Below are 26,221 nucleotides of genomic sequence, written 5' to 3' on the forward strand. Positions count from 1 at the left end.
AAAAGGTCTTTTTGTCTCCTTTTAGTATTATGAAAATGAAATTTATCTCAGGAACTTTCCAACCTGGCATGCCTTTTTTTTTTCCCCTTTTAAAATCAATTCATGCTTATTTTCTGGATTGAAGTAAATGCGTACAACTTCAGTAGCATTGAAAACTATTTTCAGGCAGCTTAGGGTCATGCACTGGCAGATCTGCATAAGTCCTAATAAAGTTTAGCAATAATAATTTGTAGCAGGCAAGAATCAGAGAAGAGCAGAACAATTAATAGATAATCCACTGTATGCATCTGTGAGTTTAAAATTAAGTTTTATAAATTAATTTCCATTTGTTCAATAATAGGCGGATGACCAAAATTAGCCTTTGAGATCTGTTCTGCTATGTGCTGGGCAGGATCTGCAAGCAGCAAACAACTACCTCTTTCTTGCAATCAGGCTTTTTAGATGCTGCTTCCAGCCTCAGGTTTTGGCACAAATGGTCTACCGCGCCCAACGTTTGGTAAAGTCTGAAACTGTAACATAGTGTGGCATCAAGTAAAAATAAACCTACTGTCTAGTATGTTACTCCCGAAGAAAACAAATTACAGTAACTCAGATTTACAAACTTAACTAGATGTAGCTCTTGTCTAACTTTCCTAAACAGGAAACATTCATCCATTCAATACCTTTAGCATGCCTACACAAATGCAAAAATCTGTTACCATCCACCCATAAAACATGGCATACTGTGTTCAAAGTTCTCTTTGTTACAAACAAACTATGTTATATATGTATGTGTACATTTCCATACAAGAAAATATTAAACAAAACAAAGACACAAAAGCATAAACTTAAAATATATATATATATACATATGCACATTTCTAAAGAAAATAACTAAAGATAATAAAATGGAAAAAACCACAAAAGTTATCAGAATTCATTCCAAAACTTTTATTTCACTAACCTTGTACAACAAGTGTAAGGTCTATTTTAACACTTTTTTTGGTTGTTGTTTGATGCCAAAAGTTATCATATATAGCTTGTTTTGCTAGCTTCTACAGAACATTCATTTAAAAGCACATTAGTTCATTTTATAGGAATGGCATTAATCATTAATGACTTGTTACCTTTATTTGTGAAGACTCTTGTCCTAAAGGTGAGCAAAAGAGAAATCTATTTATTTTACTAGCCACACAACTTAAACAGCTCTCCAAGTAGGTCATATTTCATTGTAGCTTGCTTTCCTTCTGAGTGTGGAAAACCTAAGAAAGAAGCTACAAAAACAGTACTGGCAATGCTGTTCCTCCAGCAGACACTTCTCTTTTTATTAGGGGAACTTTCATGTTTTTAGAGATCCACATGCTTCATTGAAGAGCTAGAAAAAGCCCTTACTAATGAAAAGTCAACAAGTCTTGGTAAATCCGCAGCATCTGAAGCTGTAGAATGATCTCTTTTCACAACAAAACCAGAAGTACTACCGTAAAGAACTAAACAGACCCAGTAAAGCAAAGGCATCTCTTCCTCTGTGTAAGACTAAACAGTTAAATACAGACAGGCTTTTCATCAGAAATACTGACTGACCATGTGAACGGCAACAACCACCTCCAAAAATGTTTTAAATTCATTGAGAAACATGAAAACCTGAATTTATAAAGAAACTGTCTTTCCAGCAATCTTTTAGGTCATACAAAATTGAAATACTTAAGATTAGAAATTGACAATGGTACAAAGATTGTAGTTTAGAAAAAGTAGGAAAGTGTGCTGGGGTAGGTGAGGAGGAGGGATGATAACACATATGGAAAACAGTCTCTGTCTTTCGAAACAATGCTTTCAATCATGCTGCAATAGCAGCAGACTACAGAACACAGTCTGGATTGACAGTAGCCTGGCAAATCTGTTCCAGTGCACAACTTTTGGTATTGCTCTTAACTCTCACTATCATAGGATCACAACCATCTGTTAAATGACTTTGGTTAGACAAATTAGACTCTTATTGATAAAATCTGAACAGAAAGAAAAGGAAAGACAAGAAATGAGACAGAGTAGAAGGAGGGAACTGTTACAGGAGGAGACAAAGAAAGAATGAGAGCAGAAACTAAATTTTTCTCTCTCCTTACTGTGAGCATTAACATGAATGATGATGATGTCAACATGTCTTACAAGCCCTGAGAACCTTCTTTAGGTCTTGCTTGGCCAATACGTTTTCCAGAAAGGGGAGATAATAATCTGTTCAAATACATAACAAACCTTGAAATACCAGGAGCCAACAATAAAGATTGCTGCTGCGTTAAAGCTTGCTTATTCTTTGTAGAATCTGTAACAGCCGGGCTTACTGTGAGAATCACAGAATGGCGAAGGCTGGCAGGGACACGTGCAGGTCATCAGTCCAAAACTCCTGCTTGAGCATTGGAACCTAGAGCCCTTGTCTCCAAGGAGGCAGACTCCACAGCCTCTCTGAGCAACTGTGCTGGTGTTTGGTCACCCTCACAGGGAAAAAGTGTTTCTTGAGATTCAGAAGGAACCTCCCATGTTTCAGTGTGTGCCTATTGTCTCTGGTCCTGCCACGAGGCACCACTGAAAACAGCCTGGCTCTGTTCTCTTTGCAGATGTTTATATACATTGATGATATTCCCCTCCGTCTTCCTTCCTTTCCCCAGGCTGAATACTCCTAGCTCTCACAGCCTTTCCTTTTAGGAGAGTGGTCCAGTCCCTTCACCATCTTTGCAAGACTCTCTTCAGTATGTTCATGTCCTTCTCTGGACATGAGAAGAGAGTTTCTACTGGAGAGCCCAGAAACAGACACAGTAATCCAGGTGTGGCATGATGCTGGAGAACACTCTACAGATTACAAAAAAGGTTGCCAGTGAAAAAATCAGGCTATATTTAATGACTGGGCAGGGTGTTTCCTGTCTTCTCTGAGTGTATTAGAACCACTTCACCCCTCTGAATGTTAGCAGTACCAGCTGAGTTCGGCTCCCTTATGGTATACAGAGGTGGGTATACACCAGTTTCTTTGTCACTCCATGAGATTAAAAAGTAGGTGTATGGATTGTAGGAGGTCTCAGACCATTTCACCACAGTTCAGAAATCAGTAAATCATGATCACAGAGTACAAAGTGATGTCAATGGGACTCTAATCCAAACATAAGTCACTCTTTAGCCTTTTTAGTTTTTTGCTTTGTATCCCTCAGTTGTTGGTGTTCCCTCCCTAGACTTTACAGGTATCACCATTATCACCACTTTCAGTTTAAGTTACCGCTTATTTTCCTCATTACATTATTACTGCCAATTCCAGGACTACCTAGTCATTAGTTCTGTCAGCTCAACTTTAATTTCATCACCATCTTCATCTTCAAGCTTACTACAATTTCTCAAAGATACATAATCTTTTCATCTCCTTCACAAGTCAATACTTATTGGTTAATCTTGAATTATAAACATACACAACCAACTACATTAAATACCACAGGAAATTCAGCATATGCCAACCTTTTTTGTTTTTAACAAGAGAAAAAGCGGTGATCATTGATTTGACCTGATCAGGATTGAAGGTAATAAGCATATAGCATCTGACACATTTCCTGTTCATACGATGGCATGATCCCAGCAATAACATAGAATCGTAGAACGGTTTGGGTTGCAAGGGACCTTAAAGATCGTCTAGTTCCAACACCCCTGCCATGGCCATGAACACTTTCTACTAGACACAGTTGCTCAAAGCCTCAGCTAACCTGGCCTGGAACACCTCTGGTGATAGGGCATCCGCGACTTCTCTGGACAACTTCTTCCACTGCTTCACCACCCTCACAGGAAAAAAATTCCTTCCTCATTTCTAATCTAAATCTATTTATCCTTACCTATACACACGAAAAAAAGCCCACAAGAATACCTCAAAATAAAAAAGCAAAATTATTTTGAGTCTATAACCCACACAGCAAGGAACAGCCTAAAGCAAAATTAGAACATGGTTATGCTCCTTTCAAATGGTATTTAGAGTGGGTATGATTACAGACTCTAAACACTATAGACAGTGCAGTAAATCATTAAGACAGGCATTCCTTTGTCTCTTTTTTTTTTTTTTTTTCCCAAGTCTGTGTCTATTCTGACTGCATGGTGAACTGCAGGTCATAATCTCAGAATGCAACAGTAATCACAATAAGGACTACATCTTCTCTGAGCACCGGTAGATTAGATTTTTTAGTTTTCTCTACTACTTCAAATTATAACACTGCAAATATTTTGTCTGTACATAAATCATATCTACACAAAAACTTTCAGTTTTTATGTTGCACCAAGGACTCAGGTTTATAATATACTGCCATTTCCATGCCTTCAGAGAACACTGCGCTTTCTTAATTCCTGTAAGGAATCTCAAATAGAAAATAGTCAAGCCACATTTGTGTCAAGTCTGCCATTTTTAATTATTAGCAATGAAGTCTAAGCAATTTCTCCTTTGGTTTAACAAGTGCGTACCTATTTTCTAAATTTTTTTTTATGCCACAACTCATAAAATTGTTTAGGCTGATGCCAGCCCCTTGCATTAAATTAATAACTAATCACAGAAGATATTTATCATCTTGAGTTTCTTACATGAGAATTGTCAGATTTAATCACTCTCCTCATATTTTCACTATTTACAGAGCTTCATTTATCATACATTTCAGCAGTGTCACAACAGTTGACTATTTCCCCCATTTTTCAAGTATGTAAAGAAAGATAAAAGGGGGGCAGATCATGTCAATAACTTGAAAGTTCTACTTTTCCTGATAACATCCATTTCTACCAGAAAATAATTTCTAAAGAAGTATTTATTTTAATACCATAGAGAGAAGTAGAAGGCTAAAACCACAATAAATCTACAGTTACGCTTAATTACAGAAAAAACATTCCAATTTTAATCATTGGTTAAACTTTGCAGACAGTATGGGAATGATCTGTTCCAATCAAATGTCTGTAAAAAATAATTTCTTTGATAACAATGACAAAGAAACTGTTCTCAGAAGTCTTTATAAAGTGGGCTCAGGGCTTAGAACTAGAAGCTGAAAGGTGCTGGCAGAGGGTGCTGCAGGGTGGTCTTGGTGAGGAGAGGTCAGGCTGCCCAGTGCTGGGCACCATTGTCTCCAACAGACCCAGGGCACAGCTGAGACTCTCAGCCAAGATAGTCGCACCTCTGCAGAAGTGCATTATAGAAAGGGCAAAACCAAGCTAAAACCCTACCAAACTCAGAAAGAATGAGAGAAAAGAAACAGTATAAACACCAAGGTTAGAGAAGTAGGAGGCGGTGGCTCTCCATTGCACTGGAGCAGATACCTACACTAGAGCCCATGGAGGAGTCCATGCCAGAGCAGATGGATACTCATAAAGGAGCTGTGGCCCATGAAGGAGCCACGCCAAAGCATAAGAAACATGAGAAGGAAAGAGCAGCATAGAGGCACCACTATGTACTAACTTTAAAAGTTCTCTCCTCTACCCTCTCTACTGCTTAGGGCAATAAAGGACTCGGGAGTGAAGATGTGAAGTTGAGCCTAGAAAAGAGGCAGGAAAGGAATTATTTTAAAGTTTGTCCTTTGGTTTCTCACTACCTCAATTCTTCCAATAAGTAATAAATTAGAATTAATTTTCCCCAAGTCAAATATGTTTTGCCCTTGACAGTCACAACTAAGTCATCTCCCCATCTTTATCTCAACCTGTGAGGTTTTTCATTACAATTTTTTCCTTCCCTCCTCCCCAGTCTTCCCATGAAAGGAAGGAACAGCTAAGTGAGTATTTGGCTGACAGACAAGGCTAATTTATGACAAGAATAAGACTGGAGTTATTTATAGTGAAGATAGCTATCAAACATAATAGTGGTTTTATTTTTTGTGTTCTATATGTTTAGACCAAAGACAGTACCACAAAATATTTTAGCAGACTTATATCATGCCAAGATGATGGCTGCACAGCAAAGTATGAGAGTAAGGAATGAGGACAATGTGCGAGAAACAGCCTTGAAGACACCAAGGTCAAAGAAAAGAGGAGGGAAAGGAGTGCTCCAGGCATCAGAGCAAAGATTCCCTTGCAGATCCTAGGGGAGGCCCTGGTGAGGAGGACCACATTGGAGCAGATATGCACACTGCAATTTCTGGATGGCCCCATTCTGCCCTGAGAAAATCTGTGGCCTGTGGGGGACTCATGCTTGGAGCAGTCTGTTCCTTATGGATTGTACCTCATGGAAGGGACCCACGTTGGAGCAGTTCTTGAAGAACCGCAGCCCATGGGAAAAAGCGTTGGAGCAGTTCATGAAGGACAGCAGCTTGTGGAGAGCAGTAACAAGTTAAACATGGCTGGCCACCAGATGTCCACCAAGTAACTCTCTCACTTCCCCTCCTCAAAAAGATGGAGAGAAAATAAAATTAAATTGGCTCATGGGTTGAGATAAGGACAAGGAGATCATTCAGCAATTACCATCACAGGCAAAACAGATGACTTAGAAAAATTGTTTTTTTTTTTTTTGACAATTAAACACAGTAGGTTAATGAGAAATCAGAACAAAACCAAAACCACCTCATCTCCACCTTTTTCCCAGGCTTAGCTTCACTCCCTATTGCTTTATCTCCCCCCCCGAAATGGTGCAGGGTGTTGGGGAATGGGTGTTGTTGTAATTTCTTAGTGTTTTGTCTGTCACTCCTTCCTCCTCACGCTCTTCCCTCACTTCAGCATGGGATCCTTCCCACAGGAGACTGTTTTCATAACTTTCTCCAATGTGGGTCCTTCTCGTATGTTGCAGTTCTTCAAGAAGTTCTCCAATGTAAGTCTTTTCCACAGTCCTTTATGAACTGCTCCAGCATGGGTACCTCACAGAGTCCCAGACATGCCAGAAAAGAGTCTGCTGCATCAACTCATCTTCCATGAGTCACAGTTCCTGCCAGGAGCCTGCTCTAGTGTGAGCTCTCCATAGAGTCACAGTTTCCTTCAGGTCACATCAACCTGCTCTAGCATGGAGCCCTTCATGGGATCCAGGGTGGATATTTGCTCTACCGTAGACCTCCAGGGGCTGTAGGATGACAACCTGTGTCACCATGGTCTTCACCACAAGCTGTAGAGGAATCTCAGCTCTGGTGCCTGGAGCACCTCCTCCTCTTTCACTGACCTTCATGTTTATTTCTCTCACATATTCTCACTTGCCTCTTCTGGCTGCAGTCGCAAGTGTGTTTTACCCTTCTTAGACATGTGATAACACTGCTGACTGCCTGAGCTTTGGTCAGCAGTCGGTCTGGTTTGGAACCAGCTGCAACTAGCTTTGACTGACATAGAAGCAACTTCTGGCATATTCTCACAGAACCACCTTTGCAGCCTCTGCCACTCCCAAAAGTCCAGCGCAAGACCCCATGCTGGAGCAGAAGAAAAGTGTGAGGATGGAGTGGCAAAGACCAAGTCTTATGAACTGCAACTCCTGTTTCCCACTGTCCTGCATTGATTCAAGGCGACAAGGTACATGAGCTGGGAAAAAAGGATTGAAGTTCAGCCTAGGAAGAAGGGAAGGGTAAGAGAAGGTGGTTTATTTTTGCCTTTTTTCCCTTAACCATCCTATTCTATTTTGAATTGGCAATAAATTAATCCACCTTAAGTCTTTCACCCATGCCATTAACTGCTGAGTAATCGCCCTGTCTTTATCTTGACCCATGAGCACTTTCATCTTGTTTTCTCTTCCTGTCCTGTTGGGGTGCGGGAGGAGTGACAGAGCAGTAGGGTGGACAGCTGGCAGCGAGCCAAACTGACCCACTACTCCGGACTAACCACAAAGGATTATTTTTTCATGTGTTTTTTCATAATAACTTTAAGAAAAAAAAAGAAAGAAAAAGAAGACTCCGAATTTAATTCTAAGGAATAAATTCCAATAATTTTACAAAACATATCTACAGTGTGGAGAAAACTTTCTTACAAATTTAATTAAAAGTATGACATTCAAAAGAATAAGAAAATTTAAAAGTAAAATTAATTTCTGTTACATTATGTAGCTTTTTATGGAGTTTCAGTTTGTAATGCAGCTGACTAAACATCTGATAAATATGCAGAGAACTGAAAGGAGATAATCTTTCAGATAACAATGAAAAGATGAAATTAATTTAGAATTAAGAAATGCTAGCATTCACCTACGATTCATCATGAGTATCACACAAAAGTATACTTACGTTTCTGGAAGTAACTATACTATAACCCCAAGCCCAGATTACACAAAAATGACAGGAATGAGTATCAGTGCTCCTGAAGCACATCTCCACTTCAGTTTGATCAAAGATGATGAATACTAAGATGCTATATTAGCATTACTAGCCATCACGGATAAAACAAACATTTTTGCCTGTGCAAAAATACAGGCTAGTGGAACGGCTTATAGTAAGTTTATATTTTTATTTTATAAGTAATTTTTTTAAAAAATAATTTCTATATCAGCTATGCCGACATACTTTCAGGAAGCGAATATACATTTTCATATTTTTCTTGAAAATAATTGTAGGATTCACTAATCCTGCATTTTATTAAAAATGTACTGTATGATGTGAGCTATTATTTTGATGCTCTGCTAATAAATGTTGGGTCATTCACGCACAACAACAGCTCTGGGACTAAACATAGTGAGCTAATCACTGGCTGCAACTATCTTCAGCACTGTATCCTCTACACATGACACATCCAGATCACAGCAGATGCTCCCAAGGCTGATTGCATGAGTTCACATGAACTCATGGTAAGCAGTCAGCACAAATTTTTCAAATATTTCTCTAGCATATGGAAGATGACATTAACAATTTACTCTGATAAGCAACAACGTAGAAATTCCCTTATGCTTTATGCTGACTAGTATGATATCCAATGCTGAGAAAATGATGTTGTATTAGTGACCCAGCAGAATAAAACAGATGAAGCCCCTTCAAAGGACAAAACACTCTTTCTCCCGATTATGTTGCTGCACAAATATTTTGGGTTTCAGGCTTACAGTCTGGCTTGCAGCCATTTAGAATCACAGAATCACTGAAGCTTAAGATCATCCTGTCCAACCATCAGCCCAACACCACCACGCCCACTAAGTCATGTTACAAAGTGCCATGTCTACATGATTTTTGAACATCTCCAGGGATGGTGAGTCCACCACTTCCCTGGGTAGCCTGTGCCGACATTTGACCACTCTTTTGGTAAAGAAATTTTTTCTAACATCCAATCTGAACCTCCCCTCACACAATTTGAGGTCATTTCCTCTCATCCTATCACTTGTTATGTCAAAGAAGAGACCAACACCTCACCTCATTACAACCTCCTTTCAAGTAGTTGTAGAGAGCGATAACTTTGCCCTTTAGCCTCCTTTTCTCCAGGCAACAGAGTCCCACTTCCCTCAGACATTCCTCGTAAGACTTGTGCTCCAGACGCTTCACTGCCCTCCTCTGAACATACTTCAGCATCTTTCTTGTACTAAGGAGCCCAAAACTGAACACAGTATTCAAGGTGTGCCTGCATCAGTGCCAGTACAAGGGGACAATCACTTCCCTACTCCTGCTGGCTGCACTATTTTTGACACAAGCCAGGATGCTGTTGGCCTTCTTGGCCACCTAGGCACACTGCTGGCCTATATTCAGCTGGTTGTCAACCAGAACCCACAGGTCCTTTTCTGCCTGGCAGCTTTCCAGAGTCTTCCCCCAGTCTTCCCCAAGTTGGTAGTGTTGCATTGGGTTGCTATGACTGAAGTGCAGGACCTGGCATTTGACTTCATTGAATCTCATTCAATTGGCCTCGGCCCATCGATCCAGTCTGTTCAGGTCTCTCTGGCAGAGCCTTCCAGCAGATCGACACTTCCATCTGTTTTGGTGTCATCTGCAAACTTACTGAGGGAGCGCTCAGCACCCTCATCCACATCATTGATAAAGATATTAAATAGAACTGTCCTCAACAGTCAGCCCTGGGGAACATCACTTGTGACCATCTGTCAACTGGATTGAACTCCATTCACTACAACACTCTGGGCCTGATCACTTGGTTGACCTGCACTTTCCTGGTAAGCCACTCAAGATGATCTGCTTCATAACCTTCGCTGGCATTGAGGCCACACTGACAGCCCCGTAGTTCCTCCTCTGGCTCTTCTTGTAGATGGGCATCACATTTGCTAATCTCCAGTCAACTGGGATCTGCTCTGTTAACTAGGACTCCTGACAAATGATGAAGAGTGGCTTGGCAAGCTCTGCTACCAGCTCCTTCAGTATTCTTACATGGATTCAATGCAGTCTCATAGATTTGCCAGTGTCCAGTTGGTACAGCACCAGTCATTGAGTGCTTCCTCCTGCATTATGGAGGGTTTAGCCTGCTCTCCATGCCTGTCTTCCAACTTAGGGAACTGAATACCCTGACAATAATTGATCTCACTATTAAAGACTGACGCAAAGAAGGCATTAAGCACCTCAGCCTTTTCCTTATTCTCAGTAGTGATGTTCCCCTCCATATCCAATAAAGGATGGATCTTATCCTCAGTTCTCTTTTTCATATTGATGCATTTCTAAAAACAATTTTTGTTGTCTCCTACAACAGTGACCAGACTGAGTACAAGCTGGACTTTTGCCTTTCTAATTTTTTTCCTGCATGATGTAATGATACCCCTGTACTCTTTCTGATTTGTCCATCCTTTCTTCCAAAACTGGTGAACTCTCTTCTTCTTGAGTTCTAGCAAAAGCTCCCTGTTCAGCCAGGCTGATGTCTTCCCAGCTGGTTCATCTTGTGGTGCATAGCGACAGCCTGCTCTTGCTCCTTTAAGGTTTCTTTCTTGAAGAATGTCCAGCCTTCATGGACCTCTTTGCCCTTCAGGACTGTTTTCCAAGGGACTCTCTCAATCAGTGATCTGAACAGGCCAAAGTCTGCCTTCTGGAAGTCCGTGGTAGTGGAACATTGCTCATGTTTCCTCTCAATTTCTTCCATATCTTGACCTCCTAAATACTACCCTTAACAAAAGTCTGTATTTCCATGTCCCTCCATCTTGGACTCCAGAATCCTCACCAATGAGTCTTAACCATTACAGCGTAGGGAGACTGTCCCATTACACCACTTACTCTGGTTTATCCATAATGATATTTCATGGAAGCACTGCAGAAGGCCTGTAGTAGTATTTTCAGAACCAGTATAATCAGACCAAATACAGGTTTCCCATTAGTGCGGAAAACTCACAGAGAGGTGCACAACACTTATTCTCCCCCACATCACTTATCAGAAGTCTGATGGCAGCAAGAGATACCACTACAAGGTCATCAACCAACATCACTCACAGTATCTGCTATGCAGACACTGCATACCTGCTTCTAAGTCACAACCATAGCTTACTCTCAGCAACCTCCAGATGCTCTGCAAATCCCAACATCTGTTAACAAAGTCAGTATGTGATAAATTATGTGAAAAAGTACAGCTCTCAAGCCATTATTACAAGGACATTTGGCACCAATTATAAAGGAAGGACCAAAGTTCTCAAATGGTTGGGAAATCACTGTCCTGTGCAAATAACTAATTGCAAAACCAATTAAAAATTTTGTTACGAAGGTGAAACCTTATTCCAAAAAACTGGCAGTGCTATGGCATAAAAAAAAATAAATCTTACTGTAGGTCTAGATAATGTTCCTTACCTTATCTGTACTACTACCCACAACATGATGTTTTTAGAAGAATCATAGATACAAGAGGGACTGGAAGACATCCTCTATACAACTATCACTAACGGAGTATTTTAGTAAGAAGAATGACTTAGGCAAGCAGAAATACTCTGAAGACTTCACAGTCATAGCACAGCTTTTAGATGTCTATCTGTAGGTGAATTAGTAATATAGAAGTTGAAGTTAATTGTAACTCGAAGTCCACAGTTTTAAGATTTACATAAACATTGACAGATTAACTGCTGCTCGCTCCTTCATCATTTATAGATATAATACATTACAGATGTTTCTCTAACTATCAGAAAAATCACACATCTCTGAAAACTTTGCCAGTACATCATACTACATTTTTCTGAATTCTCCATGAGATTTATTTCTAGATGTCACTATCCTTATTGCATCAATTGAAATTCAAAAGAACAAATGGAGTAACCATTAGGACAACCTGAAGATGACACCGTTATTTAAATCCAGGCTCAGAGTATATTATTCACATCACCATGTATAGAGAACTCACTTCTACTTTTTTCCAATTCAAAAGACCTGAGATAATCTACTCATGATGCATACTAGAAGAATTTGTAAGTTCAGTTTTGTTCTTATTTGAAAGAAGTAGGAGGACTGTTTCTATAACGTATTTAACCAACATGATAAAGAGTCTACGATTCTTTTAAGGGATCTGTAATAATACTTACAAAAGAAATCATTACATTAGATGACTTTAATAGGTCTTTTTTGATCCCTCAACCTATAAGGACTTGTAAAAGTCTCTGAAAGAGACTTATCATTGTAAACCTAACCTCAAGAGTATCTCAACTGAACATACTTAACATTTTTTTGCTTTACGTAAAAATAAATTATTTTTACTGCCCTACATAAACCTTTTAAATGCATACCTCAAAACTAAAACCAGCTTGAATCAAAACAGGGAAATAATAGTTCTTCATAATTCTTGCATACACAAAAGAATTGCATCACCAAAAATCTTAGCAACTGCCTGCCATGTAGAGACTTTGTACTATGCAAGATCCTTTCAGTTACTAAGCAAGAAATACAATAGTCACAGCATTAGACATAATACTGTGTCACGAGAAAGAGAATACTATCAATGTCCTGGGGCCACAGTCTTGCTTATGGAAAGTACTTTTATGGATTTCTGGAAACAATAAAGACATCTAAAACAAACTTTCAAAACCAGTGATTTATTTATGCTCTAAAATTTACCAATAATCAACTACTTTTAAGAGATAATTCACAGTTCGATCTCATAAGTAAGAAAGCTTGATGATGTGGGGTGAGGGATGAGGGATGAGAAGGTAGAGGGGTAATGCAGTGGAACTGATCTCTCTTTTTTAAAACCAAGAATCAGGAAAAACATTAGGATGCTACTATCTCATATGCGTTGGAAACAATGATAAACAAGAAGGTTTACTTAAAGGTATTAATATGCAGGATCTCCTCTGGCACCCCCACTGACTACTAGACATCAAATGGCATCAAATAAAAACTGAAAAAATAAAGGTCATCTTGCCTTAAATCATTAATACACTAACTTAGTTAATTGAAACTAACTTGGATTTTTATAAACTAAGTTGGATTTTTACCAAAGGTAAACACCTGAACATTGTCAGGTGTCAACTTCTGAAGGAGCACTAGTGTCCTCAAATTGAATATGCTCATAGTACTCTGCTGAAATGGTAGCTACATTGATTAAAGCCCAGTGTTTGTATTACATTCCCTTTGTATAATTTTCAGCAATTCTTAATTCAGCATTTCGGCAGAGTAGTAGAAATTATTTGGTTAAGAGTGCTATTTGGAGCTTCATTTCACTTGTAAATCAGGAAGAATACTTAAGTGTCAAAGGATTGCCTTTGAATAAGATCTAACAAAGGCATTAATTATTTTATAAATTCTCTCTTTGTTTGCTTTTAGCTAGAAGCTACTTTAACTAGAAGAACTTAATTTTGTAGTCAAGTTTTAGCTTTTTTCATGTTGAAAAAGTACTGACAGGTATGATCAGAAATAAAAAAAGTAAAGAACTAGAAGTTTACATACAATAGCAGGTTATCTGTCATTGCCACAATGGGTTTCCTTTTATTTTTAAGCTTCATAATGATAGCTATATTTCAATAAGAAGTTTTACAGTCATATCACATAATTAAAAGACATATTTCTTATTCTAGTAATTCCAGTAAAGTAGTTTCAAGAACAGTTTGACATTAGTCTGGAAGATACTTAGTAGACTGTCCTACTCAAAATGTTCATGCAGAAAGGTATATCATTTCTAAGTAATTTAAACCTGAAAAGTGCCTGTCTGTTAAATTTACATTTTTCATCTTAGTATTCTTTTCTGACTTATTCTAATATTTTCCATTAAAGTAGCCTTATTCTGCATATGCAAATAAGGCCCTTCAGACATAAAGATCTGAGGCAACTGAATGCTTTTGAAACCACTGAATTTATATAAAGGGTCTGACCTAAGCCTACAAAACCAAACAAAGTCTTAGAGGCTAAAAGGAGTTATGATAAAAGTTCAATGGTACTTTCTTGTAAAAACATGTCAATTTTAGAATTTTTAGAACATCATACTTTCACCGAAGTCTAAGCTCATTTATACTTCTTGACATTCTTAAAGACTTCAGAAAACCTTGAAAGAGAGTATGTTAGGTAAAAATTTGTAACCATGGCGAAGAAATACAATTGCTAAAAATGTATCATTGTGGTTTATACGAAATAGTTTTAGAACCCTTCTCTGTTAAAAGTGTTTATTTTCTTCTGTTTGAAGCAGTAGCTATAATAAAACAATACGATAAATGTAATTAAAGATGTTCCTTCCTGTGTGCCCTGAGGTTGTGGCTTTGCTCAATTTTCTCATTTTAAAAGGAAACTTCCGCTTTTAAAATTCTCAATACTTTTCATTTTTCATCTGATCTGCGATATAACTCTCTATCATCTCTGTGCATTTCCTGAATGTTGAAATAAATTACTTGACCAAAAGGACAAAATACAGCAAGATAAGAAGCGTTCTGGTCAAAAGGAAAAGCTGAAGGTAATACTCTAATTATTCTTCCAGTTTTATTCTGGAGAGTGTCTTTCCCAAAAAACCCCATACTTGTTGCTTCCTAAGAAAACATAAATTCCACTACTTAACCCACAAGCAGTTTATTTTTCCTTGTATAGACAAGAATACGCTTCATTTTTTGCATGCATATAAATCTGTTTAAATCCTGCCCACCTACTGAAAGACCTATAATTGCAACTGTATATTTCAATTGCACATTGTAAAGAGCACATTCTCATGAAATCTACAGGAAACAGATTAGTTCTGCCATCCAGTTAAAACCAAACTTTTCTCCACTACAGAAATATACAAACTCCGTAAAATATGTCTAGATTATTTGCCCAAAACAAGCAAGAACACCCAGAAAATGCTTTTTGCTTTTATTCATCTCTTCTAACTCCCAAGCCATGACAAATTATTCTCAACTAATACAACTAGTTAAATTTATACTGGTTTTAGATGCTATAATGAAATTACCTGTCATTAATGATCCAGTTCAGACACAGATTGAGGGAATTAAGGTTTTTGCATCTCTTTACTATTTCCATCACGGTTTCATTGTCCAGTTCTGTGATATGGCGTAGATCCAAGTTGGAAAGATTTCTTAGCTATTGAAACAAATATGATAAAATAAATAATCTGAAGTTTGTTCACATACATAACTGTTATAAAAAACATTAAACTTTTTGGAATCATATACAGCATGTGCAAGCTAGTCAAGAAAGATGAGACTCCTATATATTTCACAAAAAGGAAATAAATCAGAAATATTCATAGAATCCAACTTTAGCAAGTTTAGAATTCAGGCACTCAATTACTCCACAAAACCAGATATTTTGACTTGTGATTCAATACATTTACTATGGGGCTCTAAGCCTTCCTGTTTTTAACTATACGGAGTGTAAGACAGCAAGGTAGCATACCAAGTAACTTAATTATATGAAAAATAAGGCACGGGAGACAGGAAAGGAAGGGAGACAGCACATTTATGCTTAGATTCAAATGCATGTGACCAAAGACTCCAGAGTTCAAGGCTTTCAAACTAAGTAAATAGTACAAACTTCCTGGAAAATTCCATATTTATACTGTAGTCTCACCCGCACAGAGATCAATAACAACTTGGATATTCTGAAGACAAAAGCCGAAGTCACAGAACACTATGATTAAGATTTATGCACTGATTAATTTGGTTTATTACTATCATTAATCATTACAATGTCCTTCAAAAGCAAACAAAACCCTGTTACTACTTTTATAAGCTATGGATTCAAAGAAGAAATTTTTTACAGAATTTACAGCACCCTTAAACAATACATCAGTTTGGTCATAATAACCTCCAAGTGCCGTTTGCTTTTTAAGCTGTCTGAAATAATTTCTGTTATACTCTGGAAAACTAATTATATTAGGTAACACCAACACTTTAATTAAATTTACCTTCCCTGTAAGAGAGAAAAAATAATCCAATTCAGTAATTTAAATCACTAAGGATTTGATTAAGTAAAGTCATACAACTGAGATCGTGTAATTGGTCCACTTCAGTAGTTAATTATTAAGTCAATGTACTTAAGAAAAAAAAAAAGGAAAAAGAAAAGGAAAAAAAAGAGGACTTCAAATGTAGGCATCCATCTAAAGGAACTGATGTTCTGGTGTTTTGTTCCACAAATTTTTAATATTTTCCAAACTAAGGCTCAAGATAAACTACATCTAAAGGAACTGATGTTCTGGTGTTTTGTTCCACAAATTTTTAATATTTTCCAAACTAAGGCTCAAGATAAACTACATACAGCTCAAAAAATCTGCAGAAAATGCATAAGATTAAGGAACCTGAACGCCGGGAACCAACTGTAAGATATGTCTGTAGAAAGCAGGACAATAATATTCCTATTACCAAGATACTACCACAAGCGTACTGTGGAGGTGCTTGTTTTAATCCCACTGAACTTCTGATAATCTTATTTGCATCTTAGGGCTAAAAGCACGCAATGATTGATATTGTGTTGGTAAAATGAACAAATCTTACAAGCTCCGTCACTCTGCATTTCATGCACACTGCCCTAGCAGAAGTTTAAAAGTCTGACCTTCTATGCACCCGAAACACCCTAACAACCAATTCCTCATTTTTCCTGCATAAATTACAAGAAGGGGAAGCTTACAGCAACTTGAGTTTTCCTCATCTTCCTACGGCTATCCATATTAGATATATAAAAGATACTTCGCCTTTATACTAGGTTGGTGAGAACATGACCAATACCAATAAAATAGGAAACAAACCTGCTGCACAATTCAACGATGCATATGCTCTATGACAACAAATAAATATTTACCAGGAGACCTCAGAGACAAGTAGAAAATCTTCCCACTAAAAAAACACAGAATTCTTAACTAAAACATGCTTTCTTTCATGACAACTCTCTTCTTGTGAGTGGGTAACAATAGTGGTGATTAATTTATCGTTACTACTTACAGAGTAAAAAACATGAAATTACTCTAAAGACAAATCAATGCATAGAGGTCAGTGCTTCTTTTAAAAGTGTCTTTTTACTATTATGTCAATAGACTGATATTTTTTTTAAAAAGTCATATATATTAATTTTTACTTAAGAGCTGAAGTAAATGGAGTATATTATTTAGACATACTGTGTTCCCGAAACAGTAATCATACATGGCTTAAAGAACAGGAAAATGACTGAATAGTTAGAGAGGTACGATTTTCTCATAGATTGATTTAATGTTTTGCACGTTCACAACTTTTAATTTCATTCCTACCAGTTAAATATTGCAGAACATTGATCTTCCATTGCTTAAACAAGAAATACACATTTAAAACCTGTGTTATAAGCATAGAGATGTAATTCACTTCACTTACGAAACAAAACAGGAAAAGGCTGTTTTGAAGAGTGCAGTTAATTGTCAAAAGAACAAGCCTGAGAAGAAAAGGGAGTTGAAAATATTTATTAATTAAGGAAACATTTATTCAATAGATTCTGTTCTGTGACGTTCACAGCAAAGCATATGAAAATGAATGACATTTGTATTCAAGCTGTTCTTCCTTTGAAAATGACTGATGATAATTTCAGGTTTGATTTATTACATGCATATTTTTAGAAGCAATGCTACAAAAATAAATATATTGCCCTCATTTCTAACAGCAAGACTCACTGTAGAGGAGCGACTCGTACACACACATAAAATGCACAAACAGTACCTGTGCTACAAGACTTATTTCCAGTTTATAAACTCTATAAGTTGCTGTTGAATTAAATTACTGCTGAGTAATAGTTTACTCTCTGTTGCATTTACTTGTAAGTACCTCTAATGAATCATTTTTTTATTTAGAAAGATTCATACACCCACAGAGCATGGAAATCCTTTCAACCGTGAAATCATTATTCTCTGAAATGCCTTTTCTTTACTTCAATGCAACTTTAAAGAAACTACAGTTGGGTATAACTATCAAACTCTTAAAAATTACAGAAGGAATCTTTTAGGGACACAGTTAACTCCATTTCATTCAACAAAGTGGTAAGCTATCAGAGGAAGGTTTAGGTTGGAAAGGACCTCAAAGATCATCTTGTTCCAACTCTCCTGCCATGGGCAGGGGTACCTCACAGGAAAAAAAAAATCTGATTTAAATCTACTTTCCTTCAACTTAAAATCTTTACCACTTTTCCTATCACTGCACTCCTTGATAAAGAGCCCCTTCCCCAGTTTTCCTCTAGGCCACCTTTAAGTACTGGAAGGCTGCTATAAGGTCTCCCTGGAGCCTCCTCTAGGCTAAACAAGCCCAATTCTCTTACCCCACCCTCATATGGGAGATGCTCCAGTCCTCAGACCATCTCTGTGGCGCTTCTCTGGGCTGGCTCAAACAGATCCACGTCCTTCCTGTGCTAATGACTTCAGAACCGAACACAGTACTCCAGTTGAGGTCTCATAAGAGCAGAGTAGAGAGGGAGAATCACCTCCCTCGACATCCTAGATCACAATTATTTTGATGCAGCCTAGGATACAGTCGGCTTTCTGGGCTGCAAGCACGCATTGCCAGCACCTCTAAGTCCTTCTCTTCAGGGCTACTTACCATGCACTCTTCTTCACCCAGCCTGTAATTGTGCTTGGGATTGCCCCAATCCAGGTGTAAGACCTTGTACTTGGCCTTGTGGAACCTCAGGAGGTGCACACAAGCCCACCTCTCAAGCTTGTACAGGGCCTTCTGAGCGGCACCCCTTCCCTCCAGCGTGTCAACCACACTACACAGCTTGATGTCATCAGCAAACTTGCCGACTAAGTTCTTAGTCCCACTGTCCATGTCTGCGACAAAGCTGTTAAATAACACTAGTCCCAATACTGGCCCCTGAGGAATGCTACTTGTTACCAGTCTCCGCATGGACATTGAGCCATTGACCACAACTCCTTGAGTGCAACCATCCAGCCAATCCCTTATTAATCAAGTGGGCTGTCTGTCAAATCTATGTCTCTCCAATTCAGAGACCAGAATGTCATACAGGACAGAGTCAAATGCTTTACACAAGCCCAGTTAGGTGATGTCGGTTACTCCTCCCTTACTTTCCTTTTTGTGTTTAAGTTTTTACAGGAGTTCCTTGTTCACCCATGCAGGCCTTCTGGCATTTTTGCCTGACTTCCTCTTTGTTGGGGTACACTGCTCCTGAGCTTAGAGGAGGTGATCCTCAAATATTTATTAACAAGCTTTCTTGCGCTTCCCTGCCCTCCAGGGCTTTACTCCACCAAGCAGATCCCTTAAGAGGCCAAAGTCTGCCCTCCTCAAGTCCAGGGCAGCAAGCCTCCTTGCCTTGAGTTTTACTTTCCCACCGGCCCTTCTTTGTTGGTGAGAACAAGGTCCAGCACAGGACCTCTCCTCATTAGCTCTTCTATCACTTGGTGAAGGAAGTTGTCATCAGCACACTCCAGGAACCTCCTGGATGGTTTGTGTCCTGTTGTGGTTCCCTCCAAAAGACATGAGGTGGCTGAATCCCATGAAGACCAGGGCTCATGAATGCAAGGCTGCACCTATCTGTCTGTAAACAGCCTCATTGCTCACTGCTTTTGGTCTGGTGGCCTGTAGCAGACCCCCTCTATAATGTCACTTGTCCTTGCCCTCCCTTTAATCCTCACTCATAAGCTCTCAGTCATCTTCTCATCTATCCCCAGGTGGAGTTCCATGCACATGAGATGGTCACCAACACAGAGGACAACACCTCCTCCTCATCTCCCCTGCCTGTCCTTCCAAAAGAGCCTGTATCTCCCCATTCCAACACTCAAATCAATCTGCATTTTTAATAAATTCATGCTGGCCATCAACGCAGGTATGATTGAGTTAAACTGGACATGACTCCCATGTAACAGTTATGAGATAAAGAAACAATAAATATCACATTAGTCAAAAAAAAAAGTTTTCTTAGATACATTGACTTCATATTTGGGTCATACAAAGAACAAGCTAGATTCTACCAAGATGTTCATAGAATCACTAGGTTGGAAAAGACCTTTGATATCATCAACTCCAACTGTACCTGCCCACTACTAAATCGTATCCCTAAGCACTTCATCCACCCATCTTTTAAATACCGCCAAGGATGGTAACTCACCCACCTCCCCAGCCAGCCTGTTCCAGAGACTGACAACCCTTTCTGTGAAGAAATTTTTCCTAACGTCTAATCTGAACCTCCACTGATGCAACTTGAGGTCATTTCCTCTCGCTCTCTCACCTATCACTCGAGAGAAGAGACCAACACTCACCTCCCTACGACCTCTTTTCTGACAGTTGTATACCGTAATAAGGACTCCACTCCACCTCTTTTTCTCCAGGATAAACATCCCCAGTTTCCTCAACTGCCTCTAATAAGGCTTGTTCTCCACCTTCTTTACCAGCTTCACTGACCTCTGGACACACTCCAGGTCCTCAATGTCTTTCTGCTAGTGAGGGGAATAAAACTGAACATAGTATTTGAGGTACGGCCTCACCAGTGCTGAGTACAGAGGCGCAATCACTTCCCTGGTCTTGCTGGCCACTCTATTCCAAATACAGGCCAAGCTCCTAGTGGCCCCCCGGGCACATCGCTGGCTCATATTAAGCCAGCTGTCAACCAACATCCCCAGGTCCCTCTCTGCGAGACAGCTGTCTAGCCGTTCCTCCTCAAGCCTGTAGCGCTGCATGGGGTTGTTGTGTCCCAAGTGTAGGACTTGGCACTTGGCCTTCCTGAACCCAGTGGTTGCAGCCAATTGATCCAGCCTGTTCAGATCCCTCTGTGGAGCCTCCCTACCCTCAAGCAGATCAATACTTCTGCCCAGCTTTGTGTCATCTGCAAACTTATTAAAGGTACATTCAATGCCTTTATCCAGGTCACTGATAAAGACATTGAACAGAACTGGACCCAGCACTGAGCCCTGAGGGACACTTCTAGGCTGTGAGACCCATCATCCTCATTGAGGTTTGGTTCCACTCGCAGAGCTCCATAGCTATTGTGCAAGGGAACCAGGGATGCTGAGGTTGACATGGGGAAGACACACCTGCTGTGCTGGGCAGGAATATGCTGCCATTCCCCTCCCACCTCCAAAATTTCTCTCTTCAGCTGAATGGAGAGAGGAGGGGAGTCCTCTGTCGCACAAGTCATGCCTGCCTGTTGGGTCCAAGACAGGAGCATAGGGTGTTGTTCCAGTGGTCAGTCTCCCTCTCACACTCCCTGATGGTCCTCAGCCTGCTCACCTTCTCCCCAAGTTCCATCACCAAACAGAGGAGTTCCTCCACCCAAGCACAACTCCAAAAGGTGAATTCTCCACTGGCATCTGATACCACTGAAAGAGAGGGGCATGCCCAGCAGCCTCGCATCTGGGTGGCAGCATGCACCCACTTTGCTTTGTCTGGAAGTCTGCATCAGTCACGGTTGTTGCAGAGCTTGGAGCAGCCTTAACGTTCTGCTGAGAAATTTAGATGAAAATTTCTGTAGCAAACTTTACCAGACATAGTGAGTCAGACATACATGGTGTAGAAGCACAGTTACACTATTAGTAAACAACTACTCTTGCATATATATCAGAACCCAAAAGAAGATGCCAAGAAAGTTGCTTAAAAATAAAACTGTCTAGATGCTGAAATTTCCTGATGCCTGCTGGTAAAGTTCTATTAGAAGTGAAACACTTAAACTGCTGAGAAGTAATTACCACAAGAGGAGAAGAAAATACTACCATTTTTGGGCCAAATATATAAAACTAAAAAATCACTGCTTCACTAGTTAGCATATAGTTTCTTATTCACATTTTGTTAATGAATAAAAATTACCCCTCTGGCTGTTCTGTTTTCAACAGTATCATCTAATGAGCACTGGTACTTTGCCTGTTTGCATAGATGTTTGTGTTTACAGGAGAAGAAGAAAGTGAAGAAGTAAAAAATTACCAGCAATAAACTCTTGAGACAAGGATGTGAGGAGGGAAGGAAGAGAGAAACAAGGCAAACCAAATCATGTAGGGAGAGATAAGTAAATAGTAAAACAAGTGAGCAAAAAAGATAAAAGAAAGAAATAGCATTTGGGGATGTACTGGAAACAGAAGATAAAAACTACAACACTATAAACAGCAGATGTTCTTGCTTCCTCCATGGAAACAAAGTTGAGGAACACTGAACTATTTTTTCTGACGTAATAGAACAGCTCATTCAGATCTTTTGTGACACTGTTTCACATTTTACAGCCACAAAGCAAGCTAAAACATTCGAGGTCATCAGAACAAACAGCTGGTTTCAATTGGGAGTCTAATGGTGAAATGCATATACATACATACACCCCCTCTTTCCCTTTCTCTCACCTTGTGTATATAAATGCACCGCCTCTCATCTTGCCCAAAAATCATTATTTATTTCAGGTGCACTTTTTGTAGTTTATAACTTCCAGGGAAAATGGCACTACTGTAATGACACAGTTTTGCTCAAGAAGTGAATTTTTTCGAAAATCAGTAGAAATGTTCAGTAGAAAAAACATGAAAAACATAGATTTTTAATGTTCCTTCCTTTTATAAAACATACAAGATTTTCACTACCATGCCCCATAATTAGCAATTCAAAAAGCTCGGTGATTCAGCAGCACTGTAATTCAGAATTTTCAAGTATTTTTAGTATTTTCAGTATTTTCAAAGAGAGCTAACACTAGTAGGGGGAAAATACAGTCATAATAAGGCAATCAATTTTTATACATCCAAATGCATCAAAGCAATTTTACAACAGAGGCTAGTCCTATTATCTCCAGTTTGCACACAGGAAGCAGAAGGACAGAAGGGAACTAGCTCTGTACAGCCTTGCACAACACCCTCACAGACCATGTACAGCAAAGAACAGATTCTATGTTCTCCAAGAAGATGGGATTATATTATTAGGCACTTAAAAATTGCCAGTTAAAACACAACTGATCATAAGAAACACATGATGGTTAAGACAAAAAAATGTGTCATCAACAGATGAGTTCTGGAAAAGAGAGATGCAGAAGTTAAAGATCATGTTACTACTCCCCAAATATTTGTTTTAATTCCCAATTGGAGCTTATTTCCACCAAAGACTTGTAGAATGGAACATGTCTCCGTCCAGTGCAATCCAGTTTTAGTTAAAATCACCTGCTGTACAGTGAGCAAATAACACCTGCCAAAGCAGCCAAACAGAAACTCAACTGAAGTCACTTCAGCAAGATTAACCAGATATCATTTGTCAATAACTTCAGAGTAAAGAAGTAAGAATTCAAATATAATTTCCTAGCCACTGTATGACTCGGAAAATCTCCTAGTCCCTCTTTTTTCCCTCAATATATGGCATTATCTCACTTGCCTCCATTACATGTATATATCTCAGCTTAAAGCACCAAAAAATGTAAGAAAATACCTTGCAAGTGTGCACAGATAGTCACTTGTAAGTGAAAAACACTTATCAAACCTTACAGAAGATGTCATATCATCAAATCAAAGAATACTTTCTGTTGGAAGGGACCATCGAAGGTCATCTGGTCTAAATCCCTCTGTAATATGCAGGGACATCTTCAACTTGATCAGGTTGATCAGAACCCCATCGAACTCGGCCTTGAATGTTTCCAGGGACGCTGCATCTACCACCTTTCTAGGAAATCTGTTCCAGTGTTTTTCCACCCTCATCAGAAAAAAAACCCCAACTTCCTTTGCTCTAGTCCAAACCCAATCTCTTTCGGTTTAAAACCATTAGCCCTTGTCCTATCACTACAGGCCCTGCCAGAAAGTTTATTGTCATCTTTCTTGTAGGCCCCCTTTAAGTACTGGAAGGCTGCTATAAAGTCTCTCCAGAGCCATCTCTTCTCCGGGCTGAACAGCCCAAACTCTCCCAGCCTTTCTTCATGGGAGAGGTGTTCCAGACCTCTGATCATTTCTGTGGCTGTTCCAACAAGTCCATGTCTTTCCTGTGCTTTTCCTGTACTCCAGGTGATGTGACATGAGAGTGGAGTAGAGGGGGAGAATCATCTCCCCCAGCCTGTTGTCTACATTTCTTTTGATGTAGCCTGGGAGACAGTTCACTTTCTCGGCTGCATGTGCACGTTGTCAGCTCACGTCCAGCTTTTTTATCTACCAGTGCCCAAAATTCCTTCTCTGCAGGGCTGCTCTCAATCTATTCTCTACCCAGCACGTACTTGTTCTTGGGCTTGCCCCAACCCAGTTCCAGGACCTTGCAGTTGGCCTCACTGAACCTCATGAGATTCACACAGGCCCAATTCTTGACCTTGTTGTAGTATACCATGGTAAGCTTGTCTCACTACCACTCATAACCCAAAGATCTTGTTACCTTGACAGCATGAACCTGGAAGAGATCTCTGTGACAACTTCCCACAAGACCTCGGACTACATAATCTGCTTATGTCAGATTACTAAATAACATACCTCCTATTTTATGTTGTATATATCATCTATAGTTACACATATACAGTTTTCATAAGACATGAAAATAATTATATTATTACTCTCTCCCATACCTTTTACACATCATTTTACAGCCCCTTTTAAACATCATTTCAATATAGAGTCCTTTCCAAATTACATCTTTTGAGCTGCTATAACTCTATGCTGTAAATTAGTTTTGGTGGTTTATACCTTTTTTGCATGTGCTCCCAAATGTTTTCAGCTTTTCTATATCTTCAGCTACTGAGCTGCTCCAACTGAAGAAAATATTTTACAGATACTCTCAATGGCTTTGTATAACAACAAGAGAGTGGCAAAGATGAATTAAAAAAACCTTATTTTCTTCAGGCAGTTTCTTCTATTTCCATTAAATATGCTCTCAACTTGATACTTCAAGATCTGTTTACTGATTTTATGTTTATCAGAACATTTCACATTCAATACCCATTTCTACAGTCATCTTTACAAGTTATAGTAAATTCCATTTCCCCATTTGAGCTTTTTTTTTAAAAAAAAGATCTTAGCTATGAATACTAAGTTATGTATTCCAGATGCATTTTTCCTCTCTTCTCCCTGATGTCTGCATGATCCCTGAAGTTACTTTCAGTTATGAACTTTAATTAATATGCTGCTTTGTCCACCTCATCCAAGTGATGGTTGTGTATTGAACGCTGCCATTATTTTCTGCAGGTTCACTCAAATCAGTTCTGCCACTGCTCTTACTTAAAAGAGAAGGGAAAGGAAATAAAACGTATCTTTCACACTATCTACATTAAGATACAAAGATGGATATATATAAAATGTACGTGCATACAGAATATACTGTTACACTAAGGCATCTGTCTAAATCTCTTGCACTAAGAATTTTGCACTTTCAGTTATAGAACTTGGTTTTGTTTGCAATGGAATCTGGTGTAACTAGGCATTTTAAAAACTTTTAACCTGAAAAGGACTATTGTTTCTGAGAAAAAGTATTATTCTTTCAATATGTTCTTGCTAGTGTTTTTACACAGGGGAATCTGAATGTGTCTGCTCAAATAATGCTATGTACATTTATCTTGTCATGTTTCTGTGCATGACAGTGTTATTCATTATATGTGTAAACTTATCGTGGAGATATCCATGGTTTGGCAGCAGTCAGACACACTGATGATTAGGTAAGAGTCAGTATGATACTTACATTGGTGAGGTGAATGACTCCTTTTGATGTAACAGAGCAGCCCATAAAACCAACATACTGCAGCTCAGGACAATGTTCAGCAAAAGCTTTCACTGACTGATCCGTCACCTACAGAAAAGACATACAGGTAATAGTTGAATAGGTGATATGAACACACACTTAAACTGTTTCTCTGTGACATTGGTGAATTGCTCGTTAATTCTTTTATTATCACTACTGTTATCTATATCAAAAGTTCATGAGAGAACATATGAGTATGCATGCACATCTATACATGTACATGATAAGGGAGGAAAAAGATCACCTTTAGTAGAGGGGGATCATCTTGGAGGAGGAGACAAAACAGAAGAAAAGAAAAATATTATTGTCATCCTGTTTATCTGCAAATGACCCAAGAGACCATTCTATCCATTATTCTCATACACTACATAC

At 38.9% G+C, this 26,221-nt stretch overlaps 1 protein-coding gene across 1 annotated transcript in view; it reads right to left on the reverse strand.

The window, feature by feature from the left end:
- The window catches only part of FBXL17 (F-box and leucine rich repeat protein 17), a 272,702-nt gene that overhangs the window by 167,156 nt on the left and 79,325 nt on the right, over positions 1–26,221 (reverse strand). The window contains exons 5-6 of the mRNA XM_054054142.1: positions 25,790–25,897; positions 15,178–15,308 (exon numbers count right to left, since the gene is read on the reverse strand). Coding sequence (XP_053910117.1) covers positions 15,178–15,308; positions 25,790–25,897 — 239 coding nt within the window. The remainder of the gene's footprint in view (positions 1–15,177; positions 15,309–25,789; positions 25,898–26,221) is intronic.

Source organism: Cuculus canorus, chromosome Z (assembly GCF_017976375.1).
Source record: "Cuculus canorus isolate bCucCan1 chromosome Z, bCucCan1.pri, whole genome shotgun sequence".
NCBI classification, from domain to species: domain Eukaryota; kingdom Metazoa; phylum Chordata; class Aves; order Cuculiformes; family Cuculidae; genus Cuculus; species Cuculus canorus.